Source organism: Pezoporus wallicus, unplaced genomic scaffold (genome assembly GCF_028554395.1).
Source record: "Pezoporus wallicus isolate ANWC-B61680 ecotype Strahan unplaced genomic scaffold, APGP_CSIRO_Pwel_v1 contig_229, whole genome shotgun sequence".
Lineage (NCBI taxonomy): Eukaryota > Metazoa > Chordata > Aves > Psittaciformes > Psittacidae > Pezoporus > Pezoporus wallicus.
Window position 1 is genome coordinate 3475498 of NW_026638360.1, and position 13950 is coordinate 3489447.

A 13950-nucleotide genomic window follows, 5' to 3' on the forward strand; every position below is an offset into this window, starting at 1 on the left:
GGTAAGAAGGGTAAAGAGAGAGAGATGAGAAGAAGGATGCCTCACTGGGATGGAGAGAAGACTCAGTGTGACAAGAAAAGGTTTGTTTACTCAGGGCTGACATCTTGGGATGTGTTGCTTCTGACATCTTGGGATGTGTTGCTTCTTGAGCCAGGGGACCAGCGTGCTGCTGAGCTCCATTTGGAACAAGCATTGTGAGATTCCTGTCTAGGGAATTAAACGAATGGGCCGAGGCCAGATTTTTTTTGTGAGCCCACATGCTTCCTGGACAGTCTGTGCACAACCTGCATTGATGGGTGGGTGACAAGGAGAATGAGAAGGCTCAGACTGTGGTAGCAGCCTCTCCTGGGTTTTGCTGCCCAGATTCTCATGCTGGGATTCAGGTATTTTCTCACCCTCTTTGCCTCTCAGTTTGCTCCTTTGAGGGAGTTTATTTTAAACCTACCCTGATAACTTACTTCTCCTTTCCCAGTCCAAACAATGTTCCCTTTTCAGCATCATCCTGATGCTATTGATGTACTCACATAGACACAGATAAACTAATCGGCTCAGGTTATGTTGTCTGGAAGGTGCAAACTGAGATTCATCTAAATGGCAAATTGCAGAGAGATGGCTTTGAGTGAAACTAAAAACTACAGATTAGAGAGAATTTTCTATTAGTAACTTGGGTCCAATCCTATTAAAAACTATTCTTGAGCTTTTTTTCAGTTCATTTAAAGAAGAGTTGCTTATGAGCTGCCCATCTAATCTTATCTTCTTTTATGAAATGTGAGAGCCAAAATAACTAGTGCCTGTAAGGAGAGGCTGAAAATGAAAATTCAGTTACCTATTTCCTTCCATTGAACAATGACAAAAAAAGTGGCAGATTTGCCCAGGTGAACCTAAACTTGTCCGTTCTGCTTTAAGGTTAAGACCCACACCTAGGGATCCACTCCAGGTTTTTTTAGATTATCTTCTTTGAACAATAAATGAACTTAGGGGTAGGAAAACATAGTTTGGTGGATTGGCCTCTTTGGACACTTCCCTTTAGAACAGGTACTAAAGATACTCCTAACTGAAAGATTTTATTACTTCAGTACATGCAGACACATTCATATTATCTTTAGCATTATTGAATGTTATTGTGGCCTTAAAAAAAGTAAGGCTGGTCTGACATGCATGTGTGCTTGGCTGGTAATGAGATGCATTCATGATGTATTCTCCAGAGCATAAGTTCATGTCCTTTCCAGACAGACCAGAACTACACCATAGATCACACATCACATGAATATTCGGTAGCCTTTTGCCTCCAGCTGTCCTCAATGGTTAAATAAAACAGATGGGGCAGGGAGAAAGGATTAGCTCTTGCTTATGGGAATGGTTACCTCAAATCCGTGGGGCAGTATGGGAGGAGCTAGTACTGTCATCACTTCTCTCATGCTTGTTCTGCAAGACAGACATCTCCAGTTCATCAAACCCTATCTCTGCAGGGAAGACTTTTCAGGAGAGAAGCTGCAGACCTCATGGCAGGGGAAGGAGACATTCACCCCACTCCTCCCCCTGAGGGGTCCTGAAAGGAGGCACATTCACTGCTAGAGCTTAATGCTTCATTCCCAAAATGCTTCTTTCTGTGTCAGAAACAGGTACTTGAGAAGTTTGAGACTGGCTTTTTTCAGCCACAGTGATTGCTGAAAAACAGGCACCTCTGTCAGATTAAGGCTGTATTTCTCCCTACGTGAGCTGAGTTACGCCAGTGTATATGGTAGAAGCTTTCCTGTGCAGATAAGGCTTATGACTGTCTGACTCCTCAAATCCTGTATCTGCCTTACTGAAAAATGAGAAAGGTAGGTGTTGTGTCTGGGAAGGCTTTGCACAGACAGTATGTCCTTTGCTTTCATAGGGCTGAGCAAGGCAGGGAAGAGGGGGGAAGTGTTCAAGGCCAGGCTGGATAGGGCTCTGATCTAATGGAAGGTGTCTCTGCCCGTGGAAAAGGGCTGGAACTAGATGAGCTTTAAGGTCCATTCCAACCCAAACCATTCTATGATTCTATGACTCTAGTTTGACTCTAGTATGATTCTAGTTTCCTCCCTGCAGATTCATCCCTCATCCCTTCCTTACCTGAGGGGGTCCTCCAGGCTTTGCCTTTGCCATGCAGTGGGGCAAATCTGCTCCCCAGACACACATGTGGCTGCCACTCTTCGACGTGGGGCTTCTGGAGATCTCTGACACAGTATCTGTGGGTCTTTTGCGGGTGTGTAACAGAAACTTATTCCGATTCACTCAGCTGCCAGTGTGGCAAGGTGCTCAGTTGTGTCTCAGGCAGGAGGCAACAGACTGCAGGGTGAAATACCAGTGCCACAGGCCAAAATAACCTTTACCAGCAGGCGTGCAAATATATGATTTTTCTGCTGTTCTCAGCCCTCTGGACAGGAGGATATATCAGGATGCAGTTTCCTCAGGCTCTGTCTGAGGTGGTTAAAGGGAAGTCCTCCCCCTGAACTGCAGGCTGATGCTGCCAAACTTACATCCCCTCCTGCTATGGCAGTGTAAGTGCTTGTCAGGCGTGCTGTGAACTCAATTGCTGAAATGATCTGAGTTAAAAATAACCTTGTAAAGACTTAAGGGATATATTTTTAGCCCAGATCATTTCAGTGATATGGTGTACAGCACAAGCCCCACAAATTCACACTGGTGCAAGGGAGGGGGGAAGGGGGAAACGAAGGTCAAGGGAGAAAGAGTACTTGGAAACATAAGCTGTCTTTCTGGCAAAACCAAGACCTTATGAAGCTGCACCCCAAAAACACTGACCCTCTCTTGTTCTCATTTAGCATACTGGCAACTGCCTTCTCATAGCATGGTGTTGAGAGCTTGGTGCTGAGGGTCACTATTTCTGGATTCTGTTTCTGTAATCCTGACACTAGCCCTGAACTTCTGATGCCTTATTGTGTCTCACTCTGACACACTGTATTTGTCATTATTTTTGCCATATTTGCTTTTGCTGGGGGAGATTGTATGCGCAGCAATGAAAAACCCCTGTGGGAGTCACCGCGGAGCTTTGCAGAGCTTGCGTGAGCACAGGGTATGGGAAAGCGGCTGGCACGATGGACTGGTGTGAGAATGGCTTCAGGGAATCATTACTGTGAAGCTCTTTAGAAGCAAGGGAGGGATGTGAAGTTGAGGGAGTGGCCTCAGTGCACATCTAGGTACAGTTTCATGAGAATTTGTGTGTGAAGTGCACAGGACCAGTACCAAAATTGTGTAACCATCACTGAATTCATAGCTGCTGAATACTCCAGCCTTGCAAGGTGCTGTGGAGGACTTGCATCTCAGATTAAAGGTGCTCCATTTGGCCAAAATATTAGACCATTTTCTGCAAAAGCAGACAAGTCAGAGGACTCATAGGGGAGGGAAGGAGAGTAGGGCAGTACAAATCACTGCTGTTATTCAGCTGGCATTTAAGTACTGCTTAAGCCAAAACACTCCACTGTTTGGCAGCTAATAAACCTTTGCTCTTTTCATCAGTCAAACCAGGTGCACAAATCCTTCATTGTCTGCTTCTGAATCCCACTGGTACACTTTCAGACTAGTATTTCCAGTAGCGTATTATGGACAGTGACAAAACTGGGGTTAGGTCATGACCAAAACTGCTAGCTGAAGGCTGTTGGGCCCAGTTTTGCACCAGTATCAGCAAGTCATTTCAGTTCACCACCAAAGCCACCTCTGGCTTTCCAGTTTTCTACAGGAGTGGAAATTCTCTGCATTCTGATTTCATAAAAAAACTCAATGTAGTGACACTCCTCACCTGTAGCTCAAATCATGATCTTTAAGAAAAGCTGTTTGTGAATATCCAAGGTGTACGCACAGAGAAACTCTGCAGTCTCTTGACCTTTTCTCTGTGGGCCTCTAATACACACTTTCTCTCATCTGCTGCCCACAGTGGGTCCATGGGCTCTAGCAGGGGAATTGGCAAATGTCACTGAGCCAGGTAAGGACATTGCTGTACTGAGGGATCCCTCCCACATCAGGCAGCCTTTCTACCCTTGCATTTCTGGCACATTAAATCACCAGGTTGGGACTGTGCTACCAGAGCTGACTGTGCCACAGCATCCAGGCATCTCCAGTCACTACCTTGAGTACTGAGCATCTCCACTCCCAGCTGCCTTGAAAAGATACAGCAGAGATGATGTGGGACATTTCTGTGGAGACCTAGTGGTATTTCCACCAGGGAGCCTGTGAGAGAAGCAGGGATCTGTGCTAAAAATAGTGTCCCCCTTTAGGCTTCTGAATCTGCAGAATCAGGAATTGGTATCAGTTTTGCTTTCACAACGGAGGCAAGGATTCCGAAGCATAAGGAAGGAGAGGCTTTGGTGAGAAACCTTGAATTGCCATGATTGTACCTAACCCACAAATAAAGGCAGGACTTTCCTCTCCAGTGCTGTCAAAGGGGCCAGGTTCAGTTTTAAGAGCAGATGAAGAAACATGTGGTTGAAAATAATTTTCAAATTTACTCAATTTTATAAACTTATTTGGAAGAGGAAAGTGAAACCCTGTACAGAGGACTTGCTAGTTGCACTTCCTCTTTTGCAGATAGTGCCATGCTTACACTGATGGTACAATTCATTTAGTGTTTTAAGTCTCTGACTGACACTTTCCAGAATACACAGTGCTTAGACACTTATTTTTATGGAACAGTAAAAGACCTCAGAGTAGCAGTCACCAAATTACTGATGGAATAATTCTTTCACCTTAGCTCACTAGGTTTAGCCCATGCACACTTCTCTTAGGAAAAGGGAAAGAATCAGCAGTTAGTTGCAAAGAGCACAGAATTCACATCTGAGTAATTTCACCTTCTTTTGGCAAAAAAAAAAAGCAGAGCTCCTTATCATCATCCTTCAGAGAAGTGGTGGGTTATGTCACCAAGATGGAAAAAATGACCAGGAATGGGAGAGGTTACGTTACTATTGTGGGGCAGGAAAGACCCACCACCGAGCTCTGGGGTGAAAGTAGCAGACGCATGTCTTAGGTGTGGATGAGGCTGAGGGCTGCTGGTACATGCTCTGGGGTAAGAGTGAGAAAGTGAGGCTTCCCACCTCCCTCCCAGTGCGAGGCAGACTGACATCCAGCTCCTGGAAGCCAGGGGCATGGTGTTCTCCTTGAAGTGCAAGGAAGGAAACTTTTTGCATCCAAGTGTCCCAGTATGGCACCTTCCATTGACTAGAAGGCATAGAACCTGGCACACCAGCTGGGACAAAAACCCCAAACAACCGAAGCCTTAGAAAAAGATGGATTCTTGACAGAAGTGTAATTGTCAGAAAGGATCCGAGAAAGGACTTTTCCTGTTGCAAAACATGTGGTGTAATCGGAGAGCCTGCAGTTGGCAGTTTGAGGAGTACACAGCCGTGGGCTACTTGTGCTAATCTTAGAAGGGCATGTTCACTGCTTCCTGCACCCGGCCAGCAAGCTTCGCACCGGTGAGAGCCACGTACAGTCAGTGCCTGCTATGAGGAAAACAAAAAATGCATGGAATAATTCCAGCCTCACAGATTTGATCATATCCAAAGAAAGGGAGCTCTGTTCTCAGACTGTAACTCAAAGCGAAAACACAACCACTCCAAAACAAGAGGTCAGATAGGCCAAGAGGAAGTGCTATGTCTTTTCTGTGTAAAGGCAAAGGGCTATGAAAAGGCTGGAGAAAAAGAGACTATGAAGGAGGTAGCCCATCCACCAGACACTGAGCACCTGCAGCTCCTCAGCCTCAACTGAATCCTCTGTTCAGGTCGTGCCATGCCCAGGTGTCCTAGAAGCTGGTAGCCAAGCCTCCCAGTCCATCCTCCCTTACCCAGGGTTATTTGTTTCCTCCTCTTTCCAGCCTGCCCTCCCTTCATGAAAAAACAACTTACAGCTGGGAACTACTCTCCCTCCCCATTTATCTAGCCATCACTTTTCATGTGCAGCAGTTTGCCTTGCTGTCCTGCTTACCTCACTGCTTCTTTCACTCCTTTTATCTGACACTTCCCTTGCCTGTAGTTACTCTAATGAAGGCTGAAAAGATGGGGGGAAGGTGTTAGAAGTTCCCTCAGAGGAGACAGTTGATGGGGCTTTTGCGGCTGGATGCAAGAAAGCTGGTCCGAGGCATAGAAGAAGTTTATTGGGGGAGATGTAGTCAGGATCCTGGAAACAGGGAATGGCAGACACCTACTGGGGCTTGCACGCCTAGGAGAAAGAAGACAGCATTTATAAGGACCAGAGGGAAAGGCCCTTTTCCACAGTGCAAACAGGCCTTAGCCATGCTGCTCTCTACCAGGTTTTTCAGACTAGAGAATGCTCCAAGATCCTTACTGTAATCTCCTTGATTTGCTTTTAATCTAGAAAATAGGAGTCTAAAGAAATTCCTACTTTAGAATTTTTTCAAGTTTCCACAACTATTTCTTCAGACCCTGTAGTGTGGTGACCCAGAGGCTATGGTCCATACATTGGCCAGATTGGTATTTCACCTCCAGCTATGCTGAAGGAGTGGTTCTGCTAATGAGACAGCAGGTCCCTCCTGGGCAGAGCAGTATGAAGGGGGAAGGAAGGGCTCTGCCGCAGTTTTTGGAGAAACAAATGTATTCCTTTAGCAGTGGACTTTGGGGGAACTTTCTGACTGAGAAGCAGAAGAGTGTTGAGGTGGAGGGGTGGGAAGTGTGGTGCTGGTCATGCATTCATGGTGGTGGTAAAGGAAGTGGAGGTATGAGCTTCATTGCTGATGGTTTGTTGTTTCGAGGTCTCTGCCTTTAACAAAACTATTGTTGCTTAGTTTAGTATTCCCTGGTGTCAGATACTAGAGATGAAGAACAAAAGTTTCCTTTCATCAACTTTGATTTCAAGCCTTTCTTCTCATACTGCTTGATACACATATAGCAAAGAAAACAAGGGAAATGTGGGATGACAGCAGGGCTGTAGGAAGAGTTGCACCATCCAGTCTCTATTCTTCTCAGCCTGTTGTTGATCCAGGGGAGGGGAAGCTTCTCTCAGCCCTGGTATTTCCTCCCCCCATGCACACCCGCCTGAGTGTTTCCTTGCCAAAAAAAGCAGAACAGCACAGGGACATCCCCAAGCAGATGCTGGCATGCTGTGAGGACGTGGAAAGGCTTCTCACAGGAGAACCACTGGTAAAGGAAGGCTGACAGTGATGAGGGCAATAAATATTGAAAGGGATGGGAGAGCTGAGAAGGTGTATGGGAATGTCCTTTACTGACCTGCTCCATCTGCTCACTGCAAGGAAAAGATGGGGAACAGACACTTGGCTTGAAAATAGTTTGCTTCCAGTGAAAACTACTGAGCCTAGGCTCTTCAGCTAGTTCTGAAAAGATTCTGTGGAATTGCTAGTTTTCTGGGATATTTGAAAATGCTCCTATATCCTATCTTCCCAAACCTCTTGCTCTCAGACTGGGTGATTGATGCCATATATAAGAAACTCTGCTTTAATTCCCTGCTGAATCTTGAACTTTATAACCCATATGCAGGCTTCTCTCTAGCCCATTTGCTTTTCCCAGCCTTTACTCATAACTTCTTGTTCCCAATCTGTCAGAACAGGCCAGCAGAGACCAACTCAGAGGTGGACAAGTCATCATCACCCTCAGTGGCTCAGCTAGCAGGGAAATTCAAAGAGCAAGCAGCCAGTATTACTGGAAAAGAGGTAAGGTGCTCTGCAGCCACCAGCAGGTAATTGAGTAGGAAATGAGGCATTTTCCTCTGCCTGTAGAAGTTAGAGCATCAGTGATTGGAGCATGAATCCACCTTGATTTTGAATCTTTGCAAAGAATTTGTCTCCTGGTGCAATGCAAGTGTGACAGTGTCTTCCATGCATTGCTGATTTGTATTTTGGTAGAGCCAAACCTCAAGACAACTAGACACTGTCTGTACCTACCAGTAGCACTGTACTATCTGGGCTGGCTTTTGTGGGCAGAGTGCAACAGTGAATAATGAAATAGCTAATACTGAGCCATTGAAAAAGAAAGCAAACAACAGATTTTGCAGTGTAGAAGCCAGTGGCAGGTCATCACTACCTTGTTTACAAAAGAAGGTTTCCTCCAGTTCCTTCTGTACAGGTGTGAGAAAGAAAGCTATCTCTTTACTTGCCCTCATTACCCCTTCCCAATGACATTTCAGACTCTGCCTATCATACTGAAACTTCATTTTATTGGAAGCCTGCTATGCCAAGCATTACCTCACAAGCTGTCTTTCACCAGATAAGCAAAACACCAGAATACCTCTCTTGGGAAGAAAGGAAAATCACAGTGTTTATGGATGGAGTTTGACATTTTAGGAGAGCCCCCTGTATCATTATGCACTGGTTTAGAAGCATATATGTTTACTGGTGGCCCTCCTCAGTCAGTGAGCACCACTTTAAAACTGAACTGCTTCTTTCTGCTGCTCAGCTGATTTCAGCATGTCCCAGGCTGCGCCTAAGGGGATCCTCCCTGTCTTTGGCTGGATGCAATAATGACCTCTACCCTGTAGTGCTGGTATGCCACCGTCTATCAGAGGGCAGCAATCCCATAGCCAGGCCCCAGGATGGGAATAGCCAGTCTCTTCCCAAGTACTTTTTTTCCCCTTTAGTCACCAGCACACCACTCCATCCATCCCATTACAGTAATTTCCCCTGTTTAAGGTGTGGGATTTAACTGTACTAACTGCCTCACCCTTCAAAAGGCAGAAAGTTCTCAGACCTCTCTTGTGTTATATCTGCATACTTCTGGTACTCCCAAGCCAAGGCAGTGTGGAGGGGCCTCACAGTGGGGAGAAACTAATTTTCTCCAGAGACAGAGGAGTACAAAGTTTCCTGTCTTTTCTCTCCAAGCCATCTGTCACTTCCCCATTGGCTTTCTCAAGCTGGCTTCAGATTAATGGCTGAGTGGATGGTCTTTAACCCTTGCTTGACTCTTGCCAGCAAAGGGGAACCTATCAACCAGGAAACCTCTGATACATTCACTGTGGCACAGCACAGCATTTGACGGCTGCAAAATGGTGAGGTTTCAGTAAGACATGACATTATTGCTTTCTAATGTGACAAAGTGATAAGGGCAGGGCTGCCCTGGCCACTCAGAGATGCAGCATTGCCATGCTGGCTGCAGCATCATTAGCAGTTAAGTGACATCAAGACTACAGCTCCTCCAAGACAGCCAACTCTACAGAGAGCAAAGTGCCATAATTCAACTTTTCACACGCCTGCCTGTTAGAAGGTAACAGAATTATTAGATTGTGGATATTATCCAAGATCCACAATATTATCTGAGTATTTTGTCTGTTAACACATTAAAAGTGTGTTAACAGCTTGGCAGGAGTTGACAAACCTGGCATAAAAATAGATAGAGCTTGGCTTCAAGACCAGAGCAATAGTTATGAAGGAACAATTCCATAGGTGCTGTGCTGTGCATCTCTGTGAGCACTCTTGTACCTCTGAGAGCCCAAGGACATTCAGAATGAACTGGTGTCCCTGCCGTTAAGTTTTCTTGTTCCTTCTCTCTGGAGAATCTGTTCCTTAGCCAGCCTAAAAGTTACAGCTGAACACTTGCCTCTGTGAGCTGCTCTTCTTCATTAGAAAGAAAATAATAAGGCTGTAAGGCATGTTGAAAAAAGTCAGGATTCCCCTTTTTGCCCCTAAAATAGGTCAGATGTAAAAAAGGAAAATCAAGATCCAGGTAGGCAGCTTTCTTTAAACAGAAATCCTGGTAATAAGAAAGAGAGCCATAACAAGCTGTTGCAGTGTGAGGGGGTCTCCAGCAGGATGCTTTGAAGATTAAGCTTCTGGGAAGGCTTCTCCAACCTCTACAGCTTAGAACAGTGTCCTTTGCGCAAAGCTTGAAGTGTCGTGTTTCATGCTGTGGAAGGAGATAGAGACTACTTTTCCAACTAGGATTGGGCTTGAGATACTACAAGCACACGTAGCATGCTGGCCACAGCCCACATGCTAATGTCTTGTGCTGTCTTTGGATGATGCATTGAGGCAAGCTAAGCCCTGCCATCCAAGCAGGTCACTTACAGAGCGTGGCCTTTGGTGCCTGAATTTCATTTCCTTTTTAAAAAAACATTGATTTCCCTGCTGCTGAGTTGGTTGTTTTCTTCTCTTAGGTACCACCACATAAGCCAACTCGGAGGAAACCACCATGCTCCCTTCCATTGTATTCCCACAAAACTGAGACAAGTGACAATGATGAGCAAGTGAGTACCAGTTTAATAGAGGGACAAGGTCTCTCCTCTCTGCCACCTCTTCTCTCCTGAGACATGAATATGAAGGTTGCAGAAAGGTCAGGCTGCGCAGCAAAAGACATCAGTCATGCAGAATCCCTGCTCACACATACGTACTCAGCGTCAGCTCCATGCTGTATTCCAGGCTTATAGCATGGATACATATCCCATTTCTACTGCTTTTGTTTTACTGTTAAAGTCATGATGGATCCACCCAGTTAACACCTTTGAAGCATTTTAAAGCAGGAACTGCCAACATTTACTAGATTTAAACATCGCTTAGCACAGGGGACACACATGCTGTTTGTTGCCTTCAGATGAACTGTAGAGGTTTGAGTATAATGGTGGAATAGTTCTGCTCTTGAGATTTTTCCTTTGTCAGAAAAAGGGAATAATTAATACAGAGTGAAGAGGGATTTAGTCAGCAGTACCCACAGAACATTGTCCTCAGGTGTCCTTCATACAGCACCCCCAAATGAGCAGGTCCCCATAAGCTGTCTGCTACTCACTAAGATTCATGCTTGGGCCCTCTCCAGTCACTTCTGTCCTTCTGTATTTCAGGGTGTGAGGTTTATCCACCAAATTTCACATTCTCACCTGCCCTTAACAAGGGGATGGTTCTTTATCCTTCTGTTCTGACAGCTACAGGCTCTTGCTGCCTCCATGCCAAAGGAGCACAAGCTTTAAAATCTTATGTTTCTTTCCTTTTGCTTTGAACCTGGAAAAATCTATATGCTCTTTCTCAAAGCAATTCTCTCACTTTCTTAAACTGTTTTCAGCCTTTCACAGCTCTGTCTTCCTAGCCACTTAGGCTTTTCTTGCCCATACTAATTGGATACTGTTAGTCAAGTAGTGGCAGAAAGTCTTTCCTGTCATAAAAAGTTCACAGTGTTTGCCAACGTTAAAGTTTGTATCCTTTAAGAAGTAGAATTTTAATCTGTCTGGTCCTGAAATAATACCAGTGGTAAATGTGTCATAGGTTATCTACCTTATTGAAGGCCATGAGGCAGCAAATCCATTACACATCACCTAACTCAGGTACTTCAGCCAGAAAGTAGACAATCACCTTTTCTCCCATAGAAAGGATACATGTATGCAGAACCCTAGGATGGCCAGAGAATAAAAGGAGGGCATGGTAAGGAAAGAAGAAAGCAAACTTTTGCATGAAGACATCATATAAGACTTCATTTGCTCCCCGACTAGTATTTTCTGCTTCTCTCTTCCAAGTTTTCCACCTTCACTGTATTTCCTCTTTTTCACTTACTTTACTGTGACTTTTTCATGTTTCATTTTGTTTTGCAGAGGCAGTCTCCCAGTGCTTGCCCCGTTCCCAAGGTCAAGGTGAAAAGCTCCCCCATGATTGAAAAGCTGCAGGTAGGTCTTGGAGGAGCCCACATGGTTGCTGCAGCAAATAAAAATTGATTGGCATTTGTCATAGTTGCTTTACCTGCAGAGCAGCCACGGGGGAAGGGGATCCAGGAGTCAAGGATGACATCTAGGTAAGCAGGACAGAGGCCTCACCGAGGAGGGCCCAGTTCCACAGCACACAAACAAGAAAGGCAGAGCAGGTCTACTGATGCTAACCAATATCAGAAACTGTCTAGTGATCCTCAAACACATCCGCAGGCAGGGCAGTGTGTGGGTCAGGATCATTTGGACCTGTGGGGTATGTGGCTGGGTATGGCCATTGCAGTAGCACAGCTCAGGTAGGAAGCAGGGACAGGCACCTCAGTTTAAATGCAGCTCGTGAGAGAAAAGTGAAGGAAACCCTGGCTGAGATTTCTTCCAGCTCTTTGCAGCAGTCTAAACCATTGGGTTGGAAAGCACCTTAAGATCATCTAGTTCCAGCCCCCTGCCATGGGCAGGGACGCCTCACCCTAGACCATGTCGCCCAAAGCTCTGTCCAGCCTGGCCTTGAGGACTTCCAGGGAAGTGTTCTTTGGGCAGCCTGTTCCAGTGCCTCAGCACCCTCACAGTAAAGACATTCTTCCTTGTATCTAATCTGAACTTCCCACATTTAAGTTTAAACCCAAATCCCTTGTCCGGCCGCTAACAATCCCTGGTGAAGAGTCCCTTTATGGCATCCTTGTGGGCCCCTTTCAGATACTGGAAGGCTACTATGAGGTCTCCACACAGCTTCTCTTTTCCAGGCTGAACAGCCCCAACTTTCTCAGCCTGTCTTCATATGGGAGTTGCCCTTATATATTAAACTGAATCACCTGTACCCATTCAGGGAGCTGGCACAGCTAAAATCCTAGCAGCAGAAAGTGTGCTCCAGGCTCTGGCACTCCCCTCTGCGTGCCCAGAAGCTCTGTGCATCTCTCACCTCGATTCCCCATTAGGCACAAACACACCTAGTACCTCTTTCCCTTATTGTATCTCTCCACAGGGCCTGATTGATGACACTGAGGGCAGCTCAGCACTCGATAGCCTGTAGACATAGTGCCCTGCCGCGGCCAGCTGCCTCTCCTGGCAGCACTTGCGACTCCAGAGCTCAGTGCCTACTGGCTGCTCTGACACAACATAAGCGTATTGATAGCATTGTCCCTTTAATGCACCCAAGGACATTTGCCTAGAAGAGGTTTTTTGTGACAGACCAGCAGGAAGTGTTCTGCCACAATTAGTCACAAGCTAGCTTCTTTTTCCATGGTCTTCTTGCTCCTCATAACTTCACAGATCATTCAGAAGACCTGCAGACTAGGCCTTAAAATAAGAGGTCTGCTTGGGCACACACAGGGGTGGTCTAAATCTTGAAGTGATGCTGGCTGCTTGTTCAGACTTTCTCCCACCTCAGCCACTGTAGACTGTGGCAGGCTTGGCTGGGTCACTGGAAAATCCCAAAAGGCGTCAGGATAACAAAAACAGACGTCCTGAGATCCAGCTGCTGGGGAAAGGCAAAAGTCCAGTCATAATTTCTCTGCCCGAATTTGTTTGTTGACAGTGTCACCAGGAAAGACCCATAACCAGAAGGTACGCGGGTTGTGACAGCTGAGATGCAGCAGCTCCCGTGGCGGGAGCAAGGGTTCCTCCATGTGGTTACCGCATGTAGTACGCGCTGGTGTCATGCACACCATTATGACGGGGATGTTTTCTCTGTAGGCCACTCTGGCTTTTGCTCCAGCTGCTCTGCTGTCAGGAGCATCTCCCAAAAGTCCTGGTCTGAAAGCCCTGGTTTCTCCGTTCAGCCCCCCTCCCTCAACACCCAGCAGCCCTGGGGTTCAGTCCCAGCCCAGTGGAGCAAGTGAGGTGCCAGTCAGCTTTGATCAACCCCCAGAAGGCACTCAGCTGCAGTTCTATAACAAGGTACAGTATGTACTAGGATTTCTCCATCACAGAAGGGTAAGGCTTGCTTATTGCTTGGGGATGAAGAGGAGGCTGTAGCCCTCAGTCCCAGGTTCGTAACTGCCTGTCAGTGTAGCTCTGTGAAGCCTTGTCTCTGCTCACCTGCATACAGAGGTTTGTGTTCCAGCAGCTTTTCCCAGCCCAGTTGGTAAAGTGATAAAAGTGGCAGGACCCAGTCACTTCAGCTCAGCAGTAACAGTGTGGCTGGTACCTGGGCAGGGAGTGCTGTGAGAAGGTGGTGCCATGTGTAGCATATGTCAAGGGTGGCTGAGGCACACTTTAGGGAGCCATGCAGAGCACAGTGGTTACCAGGTGTCCTCACAGAGTGCTCAGCACTTGAATGGGGACCTCTAACCTGCATTCACCATCATCAGCTAGACTGTAGACTCCTTCCTCAAC

The 13950-nt window shown here is 46.3% G+C and overlaps 1 protein-coding gene across 1 annotated transcript in view; it reads left to right on the forward strand.

The window, feature by feature from the left end:
- The window catches only part of RCSD1 (RCSD domain containing 1), a 32080-nt gene that overhangs the window by 16208 nt on the left and 1922 nt on the right, over positions 1–13950 (forward strand). The window contains exons 2-5 of the mRNA XM_057410547.1: positions 7550–7657; positions 10093–10182; positions 11512–11583; positions 13309–13512. Coding sequence (XP_057266530.1) covers positions 7550–7657; positions 10093–10182; positions 11512–11583; positions 13309–13512 — 474 coding nt within the window. The remainder of the gene's footprint in view (positions 1–7549; positions 7658–10092; positions 10183–11511; positions 11584–13308; positions 13513–13950) is intronic.